The following is a 23,280-nucleotide window of genomic DNA, read 5'->3' as shown; positions in this document are numbered from 1 at the left end:
CTGCGTCACATGTATTCGCCATCACCTACCCATGTTACCAAGATCTAACTCTCTTATGTTCGCCCTTTTCTGAGTGAAAACCCTATGAATGATTACATGTTATCCAACAAATTATTGTTTGTTTGAACTGTCATCCACATTTTTAGCAATCAATCATGAAGCGCTCTGTTGTAAAGATTCTTTGTAACTGTTTTCCAAGATTTGGTGAAAATAAAGTATTTATAACCAAAACATTACCAAAGACCAAACATGCAATTGGCCACATAAAACAAATACGATGGCTCACACATATTAACGTGGTGGTCAAGATCGCCCGGCACATATGAATCGCTGCTGTTAAAACGGAATGAAAACAAGGCAAAGAAAAATGAATTATAGCCGGGAGAAAAGAAAAGTTTGAAATTTCATCACGTGGTGCTCCCAATTACCTTTTGGACCTTGGCTTTTCTTGTTGGGCCTTTAGCCAACTAAATTAGCCATGTTAGGTATGTGCCAACTTTGCAAAGAAAATCAACAAGAGTTTGTGTTGCTTGTACTCAGGTAAGGTGGTACAGTAAAGAGTGGTTAAAAAGACATGTTAATCCCTACTGGACCACAACATATTATGAACGTAGCTTAGACAAGAGGGGGATATAAATCATTTGGAACCGTCATGCATCTACACTTCATGTACTCCGGGAACATCAAAACAACGAAAGATCAGTAACCGGTTTATTAAAAACAACTCGAAAAGGAACGAACAATTCACACCATGTCCCCCATGCATGCTGCATCCTGACTTCCCGAGCATGCATGTTGTTTGTGGCTGGCAATTCATTCTTTCAACATTAACAATTTAACATTGTACATATGCGTACCTTGTACATACATATATACTAGGGATATATGTTCTTTACTAGGGATATATGCGTATACCTTGTACATACATATATACATATGTTATTTAACATTGTACATATATACTAGGGATACATATATACTAGGATTTAACATTAGGAGTATGTTCTTTATTATATATGTGGTCCATGAAAGACAGATAGCTAGGGATATATACAGCCAACCCAAACAGGACTGTCATAACAGACATACTCCCTCCGTCCACGAAAGAGTCAATTTTTAGAGTTGTCCTAAGTCAAACTTTTTAAACTTTGACTAAATTTCTAGAAAAAAATACTAAGATTTATGGTATCAAATTAGTATCATTAGATTCATCATAGAATATATTTTTATATAATGTGCATTTTATATTATAGATGTTGTTATTCTTTTCTATAAAGTTAGTCAAACTTTTAAAAAATTGACTGGCACGGATCCTAGGAATTGATTCTTTCGTGGACGGAGTGAGTATTAATTAGTTGCTGAGTGGTTAGTGGTTACCAATTTGGAGGATGCAACAAGAGAAATGGCAACAAATAAAAACAGAATAAATAAAGCCATGGAGTTTAATTTGCTGGTCTCATTCGTCGCTCTTCAGTTCCTTTACATACATGTTGATTGATTCACTCGCAAAAAAAATGATTGATTCTCCCCTATCATAATATTTACGACCGGGGGGGGGGGGGGGGGGGGGTAAGTAGATTTGTGGACACACCGTCCACAGCCGTCCAGATTCTAGAGTCGGCAACTAACGGACTTGTCATGCATTATAAACTGCAAACCAGTGTGTTCAGCAGGGACCAGCAAATATGATAAACGAGATCATTACTCAGTCTGAGAATTTATTAAGCCCTGTCTCGTGTGATTGCATTCCTGGCCTGCTCTTAATTAGTTTGAAGCATCGAGTACCGGCCCAGGCGATCGAGATGGTAATTGGATTGGATCGATCGCGGCACACAACTGCAGTGGAGAGCGAGGCAGCAGGAATTTTCAAAGATGCATCTCTATCTCAACAGCATACACACCCGCACGTACGCAGCCTTTTGGCTTTTGCTACCTGAAGGTATCTTTGGTGTCGTTACGATCAATCATGTTCGATTCGATCACGACGCACGGGTGCCGACCGATCGACGATGCAAGGCCTCTTTCCTAATCGATCGTGCATGCTCATACATCGACCGTATAGTAATAATAACCATCTAAAAAGCAAGCGTTCATGGCATCTTCTTTTGATCTCTTCGACAAAGCGTATGCCTGCCTACTATATATATATGTACCTAGGATGTACCTAGGATGGCTAGCAGTTGCACCTAGGGCTATTAGCTTTAGTTTCTTTTTAGCTGGCCCAAGTGTGTTCTGTACCTAGCTAGAGTTTGTTTGTTTGGTTGTTATATATAATTAAACACGCCATGAAAGAGACTAAGAGTACTAATTTATGATGATGGTTAGCTTTGCCTTTTAATCAGCAGGCCGTCGAGAGGAGATGGAAGAATAATCGGTTCATTATTCATGCGAAGTGTTTTCTAGATGAGATATATACAAGCTTGTTTCAATGTACGTAGATTTTATGGGGTTTTATAAAGATTAAATAGTGTGTCACATCATAGAAATAGAGCTTTTGTATGTATCGAGGAGGAGAGAAACGAGTGAGTGATTGCCGATTAGACGGGACGGAGTCCACATCAGACATATGCACAGGTATACCTCAGAAATGAAGACCACATGATTAGCAATGCATGGCTAAATTAGGAGGGGTGAGAAATAAAGCCGAGATGCATATTATATTCGGTCCTGTGTCGTACCAGTATGTGCGGAGCGCACTCGCTCTCGATCGATCGTGTTGCTCGTTAGATTGCCGGCGGGCGGACAAAGCTAGGCCGCCAACTCTACATGGCATAGGTACACCCGCACGAGCGCCGCATTATCGGGGTGAATGGGTGATCGATCATTTCGTGATAGCCCCTATAGCTAGCCCAGCGATGAAAAGGATTTGCCCACAATCTCTGCCGCCCAGGTACGTATATACTACTACTCCTATCCTACTCCAGTACATCAATATATACTCCTATGTACGGGCTCGAGACGCAGAGCAAGTTGTTGCAACTTCTTGGATCGCATGCATGCACCACACGAAGGCCACGTACGTACTCCTGTTTTTACACGGCGCCGGCTCCACCGCCTCTGCCTAGCCTCTATAGTAGGGTGTTGTTTAGTTCAATTTTTTTTTTCCAGATTTCTCATCACATCGAATCTTGTGGCACGTATATGAAACAGTAAATATAGATAAATAAAATAACTAAGTATACATTTTATCTATAATTTGTGAGATGATTCCTTTAAATCTAGAAAGTTTATGATTGAATAATATTTGTAAAATACAAATGGCGGAATTGTTATGGTATCATTTTTTTTAAAAAAAAAGTTGGAACTAAACAAGTCCTAGAAGGTGTAGTAACTAGCTACTAGTTGTGTCATTGTCATGGATCGGCCGACATGCAGGGGCGAAGCCACGTTGTGTTACCGTGGTGCACTGGCACCAGGGTGCACCAAAAATTTGTTAGTAAATTCACCAATACTCACCATGTAATATGAGAAAAATTCATTTGTTGCGTGAGTGGTGCACCACCATAACATTGATGATAGCCTCGCCCCTGCCGACATGGCTTTAGCCAAGTGTCTTGCAGCTACTAGTACTGCTGCAGGAAAAGCTCATCAGTCATCACGGTCGCCGCTCGCTCAGCTCGACAACAAAGCAACACACCAACACGGACGGACACGAGGAGGAACCGGAGCTACTAGCACTAGCACTAGAGTAGCACTAGCTGCTAGAACTGCATGCAATTAGCAAGGCTCTGTTTGGTTCCGTTGTTAGTGTTTAGTTGGCGTTTTATTAAATTTTAACTTTCATCACATCAATGTTTAGACATATGTATAAAGTATTAAATATATAGACTATTTATAAAACTAAAAACACAGCTAGAGAGTAATTTGTGAGACAAATCTTTTGATTTTGAACCTAATTAATCTATGATTAGACACTAATTGCTAAATAAAATAAAAAATGTTATCGTATCTGTTAAACTTTAGCACCTCCAACCAAACACACCCTAAATCAGAAGGCTACTAGTGTAGAATTAATTCACGCCTCACCCTTTTCATTTGTCCCCAAACAGAGATTAAAAGATGGACGGCTTTTGTACTCCAACGACGAGCACGTACTACTGACAGGGGCGGAGCTGCGTTGCTCCTACGGGGTGCAAATGCACCCCCCAAAATATTAAAAACAGTGGATTTGGCTAAAATTTCACCATATATGCACCCCCGTACAATCTATTTTTATGTATCCACAAGGCAAGTGCACCTTCCTCTAATTTGCTCTAGCTTCGCCACTAACTACTGATGAGCTGAAGCAGCAGGTAGAGTATATGCATGGCTATGGCCTGCTTGTCGCGGTAGCTAGGTACTACTAGGCTAGCTCCAACAAAGCAGAGCAAGCACACGAGCAGCGTGGTGGTTGGTGACTGCTGATTTGCTGTCGTCCTACACACAACGGATCACTGCTACTGCTGCTACTACTAGTACTAGGAGGCTACTAGTGCCGGCGCGCGTGGAATCACGGGCGCTTTCGGTTGGCTGATGGCTGGCGCATTAGTCACCCGCACGGACGGGACCGAGAAAAAAAGGATGGTCGCCATTCATCTGTTGGTCGGCAGTAATCGAAGCTGGAGGAGTAGTTAACAGCTGACTGAACTTTCACAAGAACCACGACAGCATGCACCAATCGAAGCAACTTTTAGCTGATCAGTTGTCGACCTGAGCATATCATGTCGCGTCTTGAACTCACCTCACGCTCACGGGATGACCATGGATCGGCCGCGTCGATCGTATCCTGATGACACTGTCCGGGGAAAAAAAAAAGTGTCTGAGAGGAGAACGCGATTCGATCTCTCCTGGATGTACCTAGAAACTATTCAGCTCATCAAAAGCCATACTATAAATTAGCCAAACAATTAATCCGAGTGCAAATTATTCCAAGAACAACCGAACGAGCCCTCCAGTCCCCGATCGATCGACTTGTACGCCTGGGTGGGAGTGGGACTGCGAATCTAGTGTGCCATCTCTGTTCCATACTTCCATATCGATCTCTTTTGGCTTTTTTTTTTTTGTTCGCATAACGATCTTGGCAGTATGTAAGCCGCTGAATTCAGCGAAATATAATTCTGAGAAAGGGAGACTCGCTTTCCCGATCGAACTCCCAAAGACCCAAACGTCAAAGCGCAGCACTATTTAGTGTTGAAAGCATGCAACCACACACTCGTCACCGTACCGTTACAGGCTTTGATGATTGACGAGCACGAACTTTCGTCGATCTAGAGCGCGACAGCTACTCATGTCCAGCAGCAGGTACCAGCTAAGCCTAGTAGAGCAGGTTCAAGCATGCAATGCATGCTGGTAACCTAGGTTAGAGATGACTAGATTGTTGCACGCCCGGGGGCCGCCTCCAATAGTCCAATCATTAATGCCTTGTTTAGTTAAAAATTTTTTTGCAAAATATGAATAGTAGCACTTTCGTTTGTATTTGACAAATATTGTCCAATCATGAACTAACTAGGCTCAAAAGATTCGTCTCGTCAATTCCAACCAAACTGTATAACTAGTTTTTATTTTCGTCTATATTTAATACTCCATGCATGCGTATAAAGATTTGATGTGACGGGGAATCTGAAAAATTTTGCAAAATTTTTTGAGAACTAAACAAGGGAAACCAAATCCTCTAAGGCCTTGTTTAGATCTGAAATTTTTTTGAATTATGACACTATAACACTTTTATTTTTATTTAACAAACATTGTCCAATCATAGACTAACTAGACTTAAAAGATTTGTCTCGTGATTTCACAGACAAACTATGCAATTAGTTTTTGTTTTCATCTATATTTAATGCTCCATACATGTACCGCAAGATTCGATGTGATGAGGAATCTTGAAAAGTTTTTGGTTTTTAGGGTAAACGAAACAAGGCCTAATTTCCCCTATAGTAGATTGCATCTTAAAATTCTTTGTTACTCCTCCGTCTCATAATACTAGACATCTCAAATTCTGTACCAAAAAGAATGACTTTGTAGTGGTTTCACCCTAAGCGCCATCCCATCAGTCCATCCATCCCCTGCACATACTCCTTTCCATCACAGGAGATGAATAGAAAATGTTGCTGTGAGTGGTGCTTTGGCGGTGTTAAATCAGAAGGGTATATGTCAGGTTTTTTAACCTCAACCTTATTCTACGTGATCAATTCCCAAACGTCTAGCTTTGTGAGATGAGGGAATATATATCGTATTACTTGATGGAAAGACAATGACGCCTTCCACGGGGACTGTACGTGAGCTATATTGCAACTTCACTTATCTGTAGCCGTCTATCATCTCTGAAGATGCTCTTAGTGTTTGACACATGTCCACGAGATGCTAACCACTTTCTTGGCGGATGTGCAACTTTTCACTTACATGGATCTTATGTAAACCGAGTCCATGAATAACCATTGTTGCGACACATAGTTATTGGAAGTACAGCTTGTGTGGAGCCAAGAGCATGCGAGGTGGCAACTACGTCCAACTCTCGTTGGAATCAATGGCGTAGCCATGATTTTAAGTTCTGTGGTGAATTCCACAGCGTGCTCGTCAAGCTGGCTCTTCTTTTATATTTCTTGAAATTTATTTATAGAGATAAGCATTAAACTGTCCTGTGGAAATCTTAGTTCACATATGTGCTTTCCTATCAACCTTCTGCAAGCCTCTAAAATAAAACTGCTACACTAGTAATGCAAAAGCCGAATCCATCAAAGATGATGCGGAATTCAATGGTCACATTCCATCGATGAGGATGTGGGATCCGATGGCCATGGATAGATCCATCAAGGAGGGGAGCGGTATCTGGTGGATGCAGGTGGATCTTGCTACACTCCTCTCAGCATCTGGTGGATATGGCTGCCATGGTTTTTGTCGGTCTCCTATGACAATGATCGGCCATCGGCCTTCTACAAGTCATCCAGATAGGTTGGGGACTTGGGTTTGGTTCCTTTATTCTTCCTTCTATATGGTTCTCTCTCTCTCTCTCTCTCTCTCTCTCTCTCTCTCTCCAGCAAAGCCTAGGGCCAATGAAGGTTGAGCGGGAGCGGTGGCGGAGATAGAAATATGCATAGTGGAGAGCTGATGGAGAAATGAGTGTAGGTTATTTATTTATATTTTTGCACCGAGGTTAGGCTCCTATTTTCCTAAATTTCTTTCGATATTTGATGATTTAACCATGCTTGCTATTCTTACCATGGTAGACAACCGTCTCTCTTGATAGTGCCCATGAATTTTGAAGTCTATAGGTTTATTATTTAGAAAGCGCTCATACTCATGGCAGCCGACTTGGCAATATGGTGCATGTGAAAAATCTTCCAGGTTCGTATTTTCAAAGAGATCATAGTGGAGTAGGATGAGTATTTGTTTATAGGAGCGAGTGTGCTTGCATGCATGTGATCGTCCTGTGTTTGTGCTATGATTCACAATAAAAAGACATGATCATTGAATTATTATTGCTAGCTAGATCTTGAGATTTATGAAATTATCATAGAGCCTTGCTGTCAACAAGCATGTCACGTACCATGCTAAAAGAATAGCACTTTAAATCCTAGGAGATATATATATATATATATATATATATATATATATATATATATATATATATATATATATATATATATATATATATATATATATATATATAAAGAAAATACGAGCACTCGTATGCGCCAAGTCGTTTAAACCCAGATATTCACAATGATTAACCTAACTAGTTGGGTTGCGCTCAATTTTTATAAGTTAAACCTCTATAGTTGCCTCCTTCTATGTATAATTCCTTATTCTACTGTCCACTGTGAGCAAGCCGCCTTTATAGAGAGGTTTTTTCACTCTCTTTCTATAGAAGGCATTATTCTGGCAGTGACGGCTTGCTATCACGATGAATTGCCGGTAGATATCATTGCTCACAATTTGTGTCTGTACTATAATAACGGCGGAGATCGAGACTCAGACATAGAGAAATTAGGCTAATACTAGTATGTAACACAAATCCATCGGCAAAGAGACTCAACACTCAAGCAACACGTACACACAAGACCGAAGAAGAGATTCAAGGGTCCGGGTCCAAGACTCCAAGTAATTAAGCATTGTCCAATCCATCAGTTCTAGGCAGCTGCGGCCACAAGCAACGGAACAATAACACCAGCATGAAACGTGACAAATTAGTGAAGCTGACCTCTCGGCTCGGGCCGTCACAGGGAGAGGAATGCATGCAGCAGTGAAATCCAGGACTTGTTTACATTTAAATTTTTTTTTTGGATTTAGACACTACTTTTGTTTTTATTTGACAATTATTGTTTAACGGTAAATTAACTAGGTTTAAAAGATCTATCTCACAAATTACAAATAAAATATATAATTAACTATTTTTTATTTATATTTAATACTTTATATATATATGTAACGCAAGATTTAATATGACAAAAAAATATTAAAATATTTTTAGATTTTAGGTGCAACTAAACAAGGCCTATCCGTGGCCTGCTGCAATTTTTCTCCTTGTCTCATCCTCAGCCCTGCTGCAAATTTTCTCGAGGCAGCAGTGCACCGTGCCCATCAGCCATCGGCCATCCAAGTACCCAACCATCGTGTAGCGACTGGAGCGATCGGGCATCTTGATTCTTGACCAATGAGCTAGTCCGGCCGGGAAGGTGTCCGTCTTGTCCAGGCCGAACGGTTCATGTAGAGGTAGGTCCTTCCTACTGGTGTTTGACATGAATTTCATTCTACTGTACGATCGAGAACCGAAACTCCGAAAGCCATTGATAGATCGATCGAGGAGATGATCATCATGGCACGTTTGAAAAAGAGTGTCGATCGTCAGCACTGAGCACAAGCACTTTGCATGATAAATTCAGTCGAACTCGAACCCAGACCCAGTCACCGGCAGATAGCGAAGGGTCACGTTACAAATTATAAATTATCACACGCAAAATGCGGATTAGTGAAGCTGTTAACTACAGTAGCAAATAAACTGTGCCCGTTACAAACAAGAGGAACGTGTACTACAAATAAAACAACAGCCATAAAAGAGACTTTGTTATAACCAAGAGGAGCATCTATATATCACTTGTGTAAAAATACTAATAGAACAAGAGGAGCCGTCATGAAGAGAACTCGTGCTAGCTTTTTGCATCACGCCATCATATCACCTTGGGGTTTTTATTCATGCGTTTCTTTGGCGAGCGTTGTAGGCCACACTCCCGTCCTTTGTTTAACGTCGGTTAAGTTTTGAAGGCTCCACGAGTCTAAAATTAATTAATACCAGAAACCTCTCTCATCTTTTTTCAGCGGAGAATTAGATTTCCTTTGAAAATTGGCCACTGCACACATGGTCGTACAGTGTGCACTGAGCCACTGACTGAAGAAAAAAAAAAAGGCGCCTTCTCGTCAATGCAAAACGATTCTCCTGTCCATTTTGTGCTGCAGAAGACCGAGCATCGCAGCCAACTCAACAACGGCTAAGCATGAATAAGGACACTCACAATGCAAACTCTATCATAGAATCTAAAATTATTTATTATCTCGAACAATGTAGACTTGGAGTCCAAATAAGACTTGAAGTCTTATTTTTTCTACCTCTTTCTTCAATAAATATGCCGCAACATCAGCAAAATACCATAAATAATATGTAATTAAGTGTCTTGGACTCTGTGATAGAGTCTTACATTGAGAGTGTCCTAAGGGGGCACAATCATGTTCATTCTCTCCCCATTCTCAACCAATCATGTCACTTCATGCCTTGGATCTGGTGTACACATGGTTTCTAACTCAGTTTCTATGATTTTTACTCTCTCTTCAATAACTACTTTGCCACATCAGCAAAATGGTTAGGTGGCACTGCAATTAATATCTATAGAAACTACGATGCTTAGGTGGCACTGTAATTAAAATCTATAATAACAATGATGCATGTTCAGCCGGCCAGGCACATTCAATTTAAGCGGTTCTGTTGTATCTGCACGAGGCTCTGCTCTGCCGTAGGCGCCAACCACATGCAAATATGCCGTAGGGCGTAGGAACAGGGCGCGTGCAAATATGCTCAACGAAATTCATTCAGCATATATAAACGGTATGGATCTTTCTTGACCGTTAGGATGAGATAGCAATTTCTTTTTTATTTTATTTTAAAAAAAGACATTTTCCCAGATATCGAATATGGATATATGCATCAGATAACCAACCGGACGTATGTATAATCCGGGCAGCTAAAGTCGGTTATTAAGTTTTGGATAGTTCTATCACATATGAATTGGAATGGACAGGAAGTCAAAACAATTTCAGTCTAAAGGGAATAAGTGAAGTATAGCGATTACCCTTTTTCTGAAGCTATATAGACTTTACTAAAATATTTTAATAAACTTATATTCAAGTATAAATTGAGAAAGTACACATCTCTAGCTAATGCAATTTTCTTCGCTGGAAATTCCTCGATTTGACAATAATTTTCTTCGCTGGAAATCTTGAAAATGTATGATAATGTGTGAATTTATAGTTTTTTTTGGGTATTTTACTAACGTCTCTTTATTAAGAATTAAAAACATGTGATATATATGAGGGTTGAATTTACTCAATATTCAAAGAAGTTTTTGTGATTGACATTGTTCGAATCCGGCTCATCCTATATTCGACACACATTTATTTGAGTTTGTAGCCTAGACAAATTCATATTTGGTATTCTATATTATTCATATCTTATTCCAAACTAACAAAAATATGAAAACAAATTCGGTGCAAGTAACATTTCGGATCTGATTCAGGCCTTGTTTAGTTCCTAAAAAAATCTAAAAAAATTTCAAGATTTCTCATCATATCGGATCTTACGGCACATGAATAAGCATTAAATATAGACGAAAACAAAAACTAATTACACAGTTTATCTGTAATTTGCGAGACGAATCTTTTAAGCATAGCTAGTTTTTGATTAAACAATATTTATCATAGTGCAAAATAAAAGTACTACAGTACTCAAAATCAAAAAAAATTATCAACTAAACAAGGCCTCAGCGGGGCAGTAGTAGAACAGACAACGATGCAGGACGAGAGCAAAGGTCTTGTTTAGTTCACCCCAAAACCTAAAAACTTTTAAAGATTTTTCGTCACATCAAATCCTATAACACATGCATAAAACTTTAAATAGAGATAAAAAAAATAACTAATTACATTGTAATTTGTGAAACGTATCATTTAAGCTAGTTAGTGTATAATTAGACAATAATTATTAAATAAAAATAAAAATACTATAATATTCAAAAAAAAGCTATTCACCTTTTAACTAAACAAGGCCAGAATACTAGCGGAAAGTGACGCGTCGGCAGACAAATTCCGTCTCACAATCCTTCGATACGACCTGCGTACGCGAGGGCGGATCGGCGGAGAGAACAAAAACAATCAAGCCAGAGACGCCAACGCAAGAGCGGCTGCCGTTGCTCCCCACCTCCCCCTACAGCCCTTGCCCCGCCCCCTTCCGGACGCCGACGGGCGGGGCAATGGCTGCCTCACCACTATATAAACCCGCCTCCCCGTTTCCCAACCGGCCTCTAGCTACAGCACCTCATTCACTCCCTCCGGCCGTTGCAGACCTCCGCGCCTCCTCTGTCCAAAGCCAACAGGAGGAGGCAGCTTGGCGGCGGCGTTGGGCGGCAATGGTGGACGTGGACCGCCGGATGTCCGGCCTCAGCCTGACCCCGGCGGCGCAGGCAGCGGGGCTGCGCCGCCTGTCCACGCGCGCCGCGGCGGGGCCTTCCTCGGCATCGGCCTCCCCGCGGCAGCACGGGCTGCACTCTTTCGCCCCTGTCGCGGCCGCGGTGCTGGACCACCTCCGGGCGGCGCACGTGCCCGTGCTCCCGGGCCTCACGGACCTGGAGCTGGCGCGCGCCGAGGCCGAGCTCGGGTTCGCGTTCCCGCCCGACCTCCGCGCCGTCCTCGCCGCGGGCGTCCCCTCGGGGCCCGGTTTCCCCGACTGGCGCTCCCGCTCCGGGCTCCGCGCCGCGTTCGACCTCCCCATCGCGGCGGCGTCGCTCCAGATCGCGCGCGGCGCGCTGTGGCCCCGGTGCTGGGGCGCGCGCCCCGCCGACCCGGACCGCGCGCTGCGGCTCGCCCGCTCCGCCATCCGACGCGCGCCGCTGCTCGTGCCGCTCTTCGACCGTTGCTTCCTGCCCTGCCGCCCCTGCCTCGCGGGCAACCCGGTGTTCTTCGTCACCGACGACCGCGTCCTCTGCGTCGGCCTCGACCTCCTCCACTTCTTCACCCGCGACGCCTGCTTCCAGCCGATGCTGGACCCGCGGTCGGCGCTGCCGTCGTCGTCGTCGGTGCCGCCGCAGCAGCACGCCGGCGAGGCCGCAGCTGCTACGCAGTGCACGCGCCGCAGCCTCGACGCGGCGTGCGGCGGCCGCAAGGCGCCGCGGTGGATCGAGTTCTGGAGCGACGCGGCGTCCGACCGCCGCCGCCGCGACTCGTCCTCCTCGGAGGCGTCCACCGCGTCGTCGCGGTCCTCCGGGTGCGCGTCGCCACCGCCACCGCCGCCGGCACCGGCCAGGCGGTCGCGGAACCCGCACTGGGTCGACAGCTACCTGGACCGTCTCGGCCACGTGCTGAGGCAGGGCGGGTGGAGGGACTCGGAGGTGACGGAGATGGTCGAGGTGGCAGCCTCCGGGGTGTTCGACGGCGGCGAGGACGCGGCGGCGACGGACCCCGCCGCGGTGGACTCAGACGCGGTGCTCGACGCGCTGCTGCTCAAGGCGGACCGGTGCTCCGACTCGCTCCGGCGCGCCGGGTGGAGCTCCGAGGACGTGTCGGACGCGCTCGGGCTGGACCTCCGCCGGTGCAAGGAGCGGCCGCGCCCCGCCGTGCGGGTGCCGCCGGAGATCGCCGTCAAGGTGGAGCGGCTGGCGCAGTCGGTGGCGCGCCCCTGACCGAGACTGACTGAGCTACTGCTACCTCCTCCCGGCTCCCGCCGCCGTCACCGCAGCCGTGGTGGCATGGTCACATCAGCCCAGCCGCCGCTGGAGGGAGGCAATTAGAGAAAAGAAAAGTTGCTCTTTTTCTTGACTTTTTTCAGTATACAAGAAAAGAATACTTGTACTTTAATCAAGTAGTAAAAACTGTACGAAAAGTTAACCCCACCATCATGTCCATGCGGGGATGTAATTAAATGCTTTGAAGTCAGTAGTAGTAGTAGTACTACTAACGGCTACCTACATTGATTGACGTTGCAAGAGTATCTAACACTGAATAAAAGAGGTAGCAATACCATGGTAGTAATTAGCAGGAAATTTACAGCGGATATTCATCCGTGTTGTATGAGAGGAGGAAGAAACCCGTGTGCCGGGACCGTACTCGCATGGTTTGGTTTTTTTCTGTCAATCTTTTTGATAAGGAGGAAACTGTACTTTTTGTCCATTCTTTGGGTGTCAAGGTGGATGCCGATGTCTCCCGCCAATCTAGATCTCATCTCATCTGCCGTGCCGACTCCTCATTTCCAGTAGCAAACGGTCAGATTCCAGCCTTCCAGGCATCGGCTGCCGTACCAGTATAGAGTACTACTACTACTACTCTGTGCTTTGCTCTTGCACGTACTACCCCGTACGGAGTACGTATACTGTTCAGAGTTTATTCACCACCTTGCTTTAATCACGCGTCACGATTTTTACCGCCTTCTTTTCAACCCTTCATTCTTCACTTTTGATGCCATGAGTGAAAATTGTTGTGGGGGGTAATGCTCGTGCGGTCATGCATGCACTTGTGCTTTTGCTTGCCGCCTTTTTTTTTTTTTTTTGTTGGGCCACAGGGAAAAAGAGCAGCCTTGACGCCTTGTTGTTCCGCTGCCGTGCTCCGGCGCACGCACACGCGCGCGGCCGCGGCCTCGGGAGGCACGCCACGCGGTCATGTCCCTCCTGCCCGGCGCCCGCCCTGCCCGTCCACCACTGCCGCTGCCTGGTGTGGCTGGCGGCTGCACGCGTGCAGGGCGCAGCGCGTTCCCCCGTTCCCACTGCCTCCATGTCATGAGAGCGACAGGTTGGTTTTTAGGCGGCGTTGGGGACTGCGGCGGCCGGCCAAACCTGTGCCGCGCGGGCGGGCTCGCTGCTGCCTGCTGCCCTGTGCCGCGCGGCGTCGCGGAAAGCCAAAGCCACGGCCTGTGGCGGAACAGCGACGCGTGACCGAGAGCCGCCGCCGCCGCGCGCGCTCCTCTTCACACGCGTGTGTGTGTGTCCGGTGGTCCTGGGCCTGGCGACTGGCGTACTGCGCGGGCCGTGGCTGCTCGTCGTCGCATCGCGACCGTTGGTGAGATTTGAAATGGTTGGCAAAGGCTGAGCGCAGCACGCTGGCTGGCTGGGGTTCCCAGGAGTACAGCAGGTACAGTACTTGGCTGTGAGCATGGTCGGACATGGGAGGCTGCTGGGAGAGGTTCTACGAATTTTGAACTTGGGAGGTGCGGTAAAGCAGAGGTGATGCAGCTTTCACGAGCGAAGCTGCCCCCTTTCCGTTAGATTTTATTTAGTATTACTCAGCTTAAGATTAACTCACCTTGGTTTACGCCGCAACTTGGGATTAAAAGTAAAAAAGAAAAGAAAAAAAGAGCAGCGTAGTAGTCTTTTAATCCGTTCTTTTTTGACGTGACTATGCTCGACAAAGTATATTTCAGCTACTCTTGTAGCTTCAACATCGTGTCCAGCGTTCCACTTCGTATTGTCCGCCACAATGGGAGTTTCTTGCTCTTGTACGCTACTTCTTCCGTTCTATTAAAAATATCATTTTTTTATGGTTAGATTTTATGTTTGACTGTTCATCTTATTAAAAAATTTTATATAAACATTATTTATTTTATTATGACTTATTTTATTAATAAAAATGTTTTATATATTTTACTATTTGTATAAAAAAATAAATATCACGAACGGTCAAATAAGGAATTTGAAAAGTAAAAAACAAAACTTTCAATGGAACAGAGGTAGTATAGTTTGGTTCTATTCGCTTGAGTTTATATGTCGAATCTGTTAGTTATTCAACGGTGTTTTTCTCTCAGAACAAATTAGCGAATGATATTTCAGCTATGACTTTTCACACAAGCGAACAAAAGCATTATGCAAAGGTTGCGGCTATTTTTCAAAGTAAAAAAAATCAGTAACCCAACTTCACTGTTAATGAAATTTATTGACCAGTCGACAAGGCAGACTACCGAAGGTTCAACGTTCACGCAAGCCCTAACACAGGGTGGTGAGGCCCTGTTTGGTTCGCTAAATGTCAACAGCCACTCATTTATTATGAGACGAAAATATCGTTTTGTACTAAAAATTAGTGTTGATAAATTTAAGTGAATAGGACACAATCCGCAAAGAACAAGAACAGGGCAAGCATGTTGCATACTGCATGCACAGCAGAGAATGGTCCACAATGGTTAAGGCCTTGTTTAGTTCTGAAAATATTTTAGATTTCGGTATTGTACTATTTTTGTTTTTATTTCACACATATTATTCAATCATGGATTAACTAGGTTTAAAAGATTCATTTCGTGATTTACAGGCAAACTGTGTAATTAGTCTTTGTTTTCGTTTATATTTAATGCTATATGCATGTAAGCAAGATTCGATGTGACGGAGAATTTTGAAAAATTTTAGTTTTTAGGATGAACTAAACAAGGCCTAAAAAGGACAGAGGGCGATAACAGAAGAGAAAGATGATCGATGGAGATGATTCAAGGAACACTATGCACATTTAGTAACAAACTAACAACTAATTAACAACATACTTAGTCAAGAAAGTTCCCTTGTAGCTGCCCGTGCAGACAACTATAACCCCAGCTGCCACTTTCCCCTCCTCTTCTACCATGGCTCTCGCTGTCGCTAGACGAAGCCGCTAGATGCTCACGCTGCTTCCAAAAGAAGAGGGGGAGACCCGTTCGATGGTCATGACTATATGGTAGAAGACATACCTGAGTGGCATGCATGGCTTCCTTGATTGTGGCTCCTGCGACATCATGGTGGCCGCTAGCGTAGTCTTGAAATTGAAAGCCAAAATATATATTAATGATGTAACAAGAAGAATGAAACAAGAGGTGATATAACTTAAGCTAAGATTTTGACTAAATATATATGAAAGATCAAGAGGTGCAATGCAAAGGATTAAACAAACATGAGTATGTAATTGATCATTTTATCATGATTGAATAGAGATTAATTAAAGAGAATCTGAATGGATATTGTATTGGCAAATGAATAAAAAGAGGGTAAAGATAATCAACTTTGATCAGTTGTGTATATTGTTATAAAAATACTTTTAATCTGTTATCTTATGACAATAAGGTTAACATGAGCCACCACGCTTAGCAAGAGGGCCTCGAAATTAGGATGTTAATCGTCAAAGAAGAATTTCATACTAATTTTATAAGGATTAATGACAAAAGGGAAGGACCAAACGCCGACAACAATTTCTATAATGACTGTGGCTAAAATCTGACTTTACATGCATGACCAAATCATGAAAAGTATATTGCCTTTGATATATTACATGCGATTGGTCTATCGATTCCCCAAGGGAAAATTTAGGGACCTCCATAAAGCAGTTATTGAGATGGAGCTCTGTTAGATTAGTTTTTTTTTTTTACTCTAGCACCAAAAGGTAGATTATAGATCCTATTGGAGAAGCCATAGTTGTTCAACTCTATGAGTTCCTCAAATAACAACAGCCATGACTATAAGAGGTAGATGCACTAGGACAATCCATGCCGTTCGCAGGGATGTACTAGGACAGCCATGACTATAAGAGGTAGATGCACTAGGACAGCCATGACTAAGTTGGCAGTATCATGCACGCATGATGCATCACGATGATTGCACTTGCACGATAATCGAAACAGGGTTCTTCTGTTACAATAACCTTCCATCAAAAAATTACAATTTTAATAATCGTATCAACTTAAGGATCTTGAATTTAACTAAATATATATAAAAACTTCAATATTTATAATCTCAAATATCATTAGATTTGTCATAAGATATAATTTATTTCATCATATATACTCATTTGGTGTTATCAATATTCTATATAATTTGATCAAACTAAAGATACTTACTTCAACTAAAAATAAATTAAATTTTTTTCCTTTTGGCTCGGAATGCAAGTACTCCCACCGTACTAGATATACTTGACGTCCTGGGCTCCCACCGTGATTTTGCAAAAGAATGACGCTCTGGCTTCCGAAAGGGTCCAATAGACTGGAATGCCCTTGCCATTTGGCCTTCCGCCTCGATCGATGCCCGCCCACAACAGACTGAAGCCGCATGCGCCGCCGCAAAATCACGTCCAAGTAAAAAAGGTGTAGGCCACGGGAATCAAACCCCTGCCCTCGCCCACGAGGGCCTCAAAACCAGCCCCGGTAACAAGTAGAGCAGAGAACCTTTCATGTCTAGGATACACCTACGCCTCTATTTAATAAGGGCAAACCGGAAGATTATCCCCTAATTAATGACTCCTTGGTAAGAATAATCATATCCTAAACGTCATGTATTTCTAGTATGGAGGGAGTATTGACAAAGATTCAAAGAACATGCACGCTACTTTCTTCATTTCAAATTATAAGTCATTTAAATTTTTTTAATACATCAAATTTGCTATATATTTAGACATAATATAAATCTATATACATAGCAAATTGTATATACCAAAAAAGTCAAAGCGACTTTTTAAAAACAAAATCTAATTCATGCACCATACATGTCCCATCGCATGTAGGCCTTCCTGTCGCAACAAGGTGGTGTTTGGGAAGTGGGAAACGAGGATTGGGATAGCTAGGGAAATGAGAGGTGGGATAGATTTAGGCCCTGTTTGGTTCTCCTTACTAAATTTTAGCCAACTAAATTTTAGTCATTTTAGTAGCTAAACTTTCAAATACATTGACGAAAAAAAAGCTAAAATAGTTTAGTCCCACTAGTCACCTAAAAATAGCTAAAATAATTTTAGGTAGCTAAAATTTAGCAAGGGAACTAAACAGAACCTTAATCTCATGTTTGAATGAAGACAGTAGTAGGGAAATAAAGACCAGTAGTCTTGTGTGTGTATATGTTGGACATTATTTATCCACGTCCTTTTATATGCATCGAGATGTGTAAAATTTAAATCAATAGTGTGAAACAATAGAGAAAGACCGTGAAATAGTGGGGGAGAAATGCAACAACACAAATTTCAAACACATATTTAAATTTCAAGTACATACTGCACTGTATTTCTGGATCCGATCCCATATGCCGCGCGCCTCGACGCGGACACAACCCGCAATGCCAGATCCGACCCCATGGCGCAAATCCACCGTATAGCACGTCCGTCCGTGTGACGACCAAGCAAGCTTCTTCGTTGGCGAGGACGGACACGTACGGCCGGAACGGAAAGGCATGCCGGCCCGCGCCGGCCAGCGCTCTTCGAGGAGGTGCGGCGTGCATGGCCGGCTACGGGCTCTGGTCCGTTTTCTTACCGCGGCGCACGGGCTGGCGGCAATCGGGTTTGCTGAGGATGCATGATGATCGATCCCCACACGTGTGCTGGGCATGCATGGGGACGAGCGCGCGCGGCGGGTCTGGCGTACGTCCTCGTGGCCGGCCGCGCGCATGCATGCATGCAGCGGCAGCGGCAGCGCCCTCCTCCGACGGAGAGGTCCCCCAGCTCAGCGCCGCACTGGTTTTTGGAACGCCAGCCAGCCGGTGTGCCGGACTGCCGGTCCATGCATGTTACACACATCGATCGTTCCATGCATCTTGTTCTTGTTGTGGGGGCGGCCAGCTACGTGTATATATTCTCATCACGCCTGCCTTCGAATCGAAGTAGTAATCCATCGTCCATGTGATGGTGATCGAGACGCCACTATATATGATTGGGATTAGTTGGAGCGCAAGTGCACAGACTATAGTATAGTGTAGTCATCTGGACTCGCTGCATGCCATGCATGGCAGTGCTACAACATACGGCCAAGCTTTGGTTTTGTTAAAGGCAGCGTGTTTGCTTTGTCGGCGGGGCACACGCCACGCACGCGTCAACACAACACAGTGGCCTTGTTTAGTTCAAAAAAAAATTTTGTAAAATTTTTCAGATTCTCCGTCACATCGAATCTTTAGACGCATACATAGAGTATTAAATATAGACGAAAATAAAAACTAATTGCACATTTTGGTCGGAATTGACGAGACAAATTAGACAATATTTTTCAAATATAAACGAAAGTGCTACAATGTCGATTTCTCAAAAAAATTTAAAACTAAACAAGGCGAGGGCTAGAGAGAGAAGAGATGGATTGATTGGTGGAGTGTGTACAGCATATATAGATAGATTTTCGGGCGTAGTGTTGGGACGGAATACATCGGGATAGCCGTTCCGTTTGTTGGGACGTACGCTAGCTACTACCTAAACATTGCATCACGTGTGCCATTGCATCCAAAGTTGACGAACCATCGGCGCTCGTCGGCACGACAGCACTGCACCCGGCCTCGAGTCCAACAATAATCGATCCATGGGAAGCCGTAAACCTGCGCCCCGCATCCTACTCGTTGGACTGGAGAAGTCCCTGAGAGCAAATATAATAATATAACCTATTTTTTGACTGTGAGGTTTCTTACAGCTCATCTATATAATAGTTAGTTATTCACTATTAATATATGACTCACTTATCTTTTTTATAAAGTTTTTTGTCTAAACTGGTCCTCTCTTTTCTTTTTTCTCTTTTCTATCTCACTTAGTCGACTTATAGTCTATTATAATATTTGCTCTAACAACTGTAATATTTTCGGGCGTAGTGTGGGACGGAATACATCGGGATAGCCATTCCGTTTGTTGGGACGCTAGCTACTACCAAAACATGCATCACGTGTGCCATGCATCCAAAGTTGACGAACCATCGGCGTTCGTCGGCACGATCGACAGCACTGCACCCGGCCTCGAGTCCAACAATAATGTAAACCTGCGCCCCGCATCCTCGTTGGACTGGAGAGGTCCCTGACGACCATCTCCCCTGTGGCCTGTGCTGTCTCGCTTGCCGTGTTAGAATCCGAGGTGAAACCAATCTCCGTTAAAGCCAAGTGTCCGTACGACCCAATGGCTGCCTAGAAAAAAGGCATTGTTTAGTGCCTTGTTTAGTTTTCAAAATATTTTACAAAATTTTTTACATTCTTGCGGCACATACATAAAGTACTAAATATAGATAAAAGAAATACTAAATAATTACATAGTTTATCTGTAATTTGCGAGACGAAACTTTTGAACCTAGTTAGTCCATGATTAGACAATATTTGTTAAATACAAACAAAAGTGTTATTATTTATATTTTGCAAAAAATTTTGGAAGTAAATAAGGCCTAGTTCTATCTGTCCAAATATCACCAGTGGCGGATCCAGAAACGGACCAAGAGGGGGGCTAAATAACATAGCTAATTTTTTTTTCACGCTCAATCCAGTACACTAATAGATATAGCTAAGATTAATAATTCAATATTGATTCAAAGTGCTCAAAAGCAAATATTCATAAAATAAACATAGAAAAATAATAAATACATCAAGTCTTTTCCTAAAAAGAAAATCTGTTAAAAAAATTTTGAGTTCAAGAGGGGGGCTGCAGCCACCTCAGCCCCCCTCCCCTAGTCCGCTAATGTCTATCACATCGAATTTTGTGACACACGTATGGATCATTAAATATATATTAAAAAATAACTAATTACATAATTTATCTATAATTTGTGAGACGAATTTTTTAAAACTATTTAATCTATGATTAGAAAATAATTGACAAATACAAATAAAAGTATTATAATATTAAAAACTTTTCACTCAGGTACACTACAAGCCTGGTGGGTACAATCTGTCGGTTGTACCCTTGTACTAGTACGGCTGTATATAGCACAAGGCGTGCGATTCGAATCTCTGCTGGTCCGCTGCAACTCGTCGCCGACTCGCCGTGATCATTGTGCACGTTCGTTCGATCGGGGTCCTGCCTTGCCACCGTGCGCGTGCGGCAATACCGAGACAGCCCTGTTCATCTCTCGGCAACTTGGGTTCCATGTGTGGGTGATGATCAGCGTGGGTTATCTATCCCAATGACCGGACAAGATTAGCGTAGAATGCAAGCTGCGCCACTGCGTAAAAGGGTCCCATCGATCGTGTGTGTGTTTCGTCGGAGATTAAGGCCTTGTTTAGTTTCTAATCTAAAATTTTTTTCACCCATCACCTCGGATATTTCGACGTATGTATAAAGTATTAAATATAAATAAAAAATAAACTAATTACACAGTTTATTTAGAAATCACGAGACGAATCTTTTAAGCCTAGTTAGTGTATGATTAACTTTAAATGCTATAGTAACTTACCTGTGCTAATGATAGATAAGTTAGGCTTAATAAATTCGTCTCGCGGTTTCCAGTCGAGTTATGTAATTAGTTTTTTATATCAATATCCAAACACATCTTCCGACGTCCTACAAAACATCTCATGTGACATCCAAAAATTTTTACCTCTCCAAATAAACAAAGCCTAAATTATGTCATTACGTGCCCAGCCGTGCCATTCGTGCGTCGGGTGCATGATCACGTGATCGTTCCAGCGTATTAAGGGTGTAACCGCCGTGACCGTGCAATCGCTGGACGGGCATAGTATGTGTTTAGACCTGCCGATGGATTCGATCCAAAGATCCGAATCATCGAATGGAGTGAGCCTGCCTGTGTTGGACTTTTAATTAGATGAGGGCTAGCTTATCTGGAGTTGTGGATATAATTCAACAAGTACAGATGGGTACCAGTTTGACCTAGACCTTGTTTAGTTCACCCCAATGACGAGCCAGAAAAAAATTATAGCTGGGGCGAGTTCTAACATGAAGATGAACGAAAAAGCTTATGGCACAAATCGCACAGTATTCATCGACTACGATTGTAAAAAATATAGCAAAAAACTAGAATCACAAAAGTTATTATGAAAAAGGCGGACGAACAACATAAGATGTTGTCTCAAATTTGCAAAAAAATTAAATAACTGGCAAAGCTGCTGTCTCTGCCAAGTTCCGCTTCTCCTCCCTCCATCGTTCCTAGCGATGGCAGTGAGCGGACGAGCAGTGTGCCGCGTTGGTGCCTAGCAGCGGCCGGCGAGGGTGGCGGCGAGCGCGTGGCTGGTTCCTTGCAGCGAGCGGTAGACTGAGCCACGGGCGGTGCCTAGCAATGGTGGATTGGTGGCAGCATTTGCGTTAATACAGAATGAATTGGGGGTTCAGGAAGCTAAGCATAAGTGTAACATCCTGGATTTTTACGAAAACCAAAAATACGAGCTTTTTAAAATTTTTCCTGTAATCATGTGAGGCATATAGTTTTTAGGTCTAACTCGAGACTAACCGGCTAACAAAACGTCGCATTCATATAGAATCGTTTGTAGACGAGTGCTCTTAATCGCGAGTCGTCTTAAGTTGGGTCTTGTTTAGGGTTTTGAGTTTCTTTTGGAGTGCACAAATCCGTAGCAAAGTCTTTCTGAATCTCTGTTGAGCCTATCTCAAAGGCGAAGCGAATCCCTTCTCAACCTTTTCATTGGAGTACGTCTCAAACTTCATTGGATTATATCTGATCTCTTTTTGAATCCTTCTCCAAACTCCTTTGTTTTCATTCCATTGTGCCTAATCGAAAATGGAAAAATCCTTTTCTTTTCTCTTGGGCCGAATTTCTCTCTTTCTCTCCATTCTTTTCTTCTCCTTTTGGCCCACGGCGGCACTGTGGCCCAGCCTCGCGGCCCAGCTCCCTGCCTCCTCTCCCCGGCCCAGCTCGCTCCCCTCCCCAGCCGGCCTGCTCACGCCTTGCTCCTTTCGGCCCACGTACCCCCCCCCCTGCAGGCATGCGCGCGCGGCCCAGCTGGCCCAAGCCGCGGCCTGCCTGGCCCAGCACAGGCGCCCCAGCGCCGGCCCTAGGCGCGCCCCTGGCTCCCAGGAGCGCCACCGCCGCCGCCATGGACACGCACCCGCGCGCACCTGCCCCTGCCTCGGCGTCCGTACAAGCAACACGGGATCTGCTGCCGCGTGTCTCGGCTGTCGCATCGATGGCGCGGACGTCGAGACGACCTCGGAACCCTAGCCCGCGCCCCTATAAGAGCCATGGCCGCCGCCGCTCTCTGCTCCGTTCCCAGCGCCGCCACCCTCCCCTTCTCCCTTGCTCGCCAGCGCCGACGCGTCCGCGCCCTCGACCTCGTCGCGCCCAAGGCGCTGTGCGCCCTCGCCCTCGAAGCCGCGGACGCCACCTCGCCGAGCAGCAACAACGTCGGCCGTGACCCCAACGGA

At 44.1% G+C, this 23,280-nt stretch overlaps 2 protein-coding genes across 2 annotated transcripts; one reads left to right on the top strand and one right to left on the bottom strand.

Moving 5' to 3' along the window:
- On the top strand, positions 11,247-13,337 carry LOC8056461. Its single transcript, XM_002445587.2, has one exon. It carries the CDS (start codon positions 11,490-11,492, stop codon positions 12,912-12,914), a length of 1,425 nt encoding a protein of 474 aa, XP_002445632.2. The 5' UTR covers positions 11,247-11,489; the 3' UTR covers positions 12,915-13,337.
- LOC110436812 lies at positions 15,678-18,472 on the bottom strand. The gene is made up of 2 exons (XM_021464329.1): positions 18,212-18,472; positions 15,678-15,996 (listed from the first exon to the last, which is right to left on the bottom strand). The coding sequence occupies exons 1-2, from the start codon at positions 18,432-18,434 to the stop codon at positions 15,749-15,751; spliced, it is 471 nt and encodes a 156-aa protein (XP_021320004.1). The 5' UTR covers positions 18,435-18,472; the 3' UTR covers positions 15,678-15,748.

This window comes from Sorghum bicolor, chromosome 7 (assembly GCF_000003195.3).
Source record: "Sorghum bicolor cultivar BTx623 chromosome 7, Sorghum_bicolor_NCBIv3, whole genome shotgun sequence".
In the NCBI taxonomy this organism is placed as follows: Eukaryota; Viridiplantae; Streptophyta; class Magnoliopsida; order Poales; family Poaceae; genus Sorghum; species Sorghum bicolor.
This window is presented reverse-complemented; position numbering and strand designations above follow the sequence as displayed.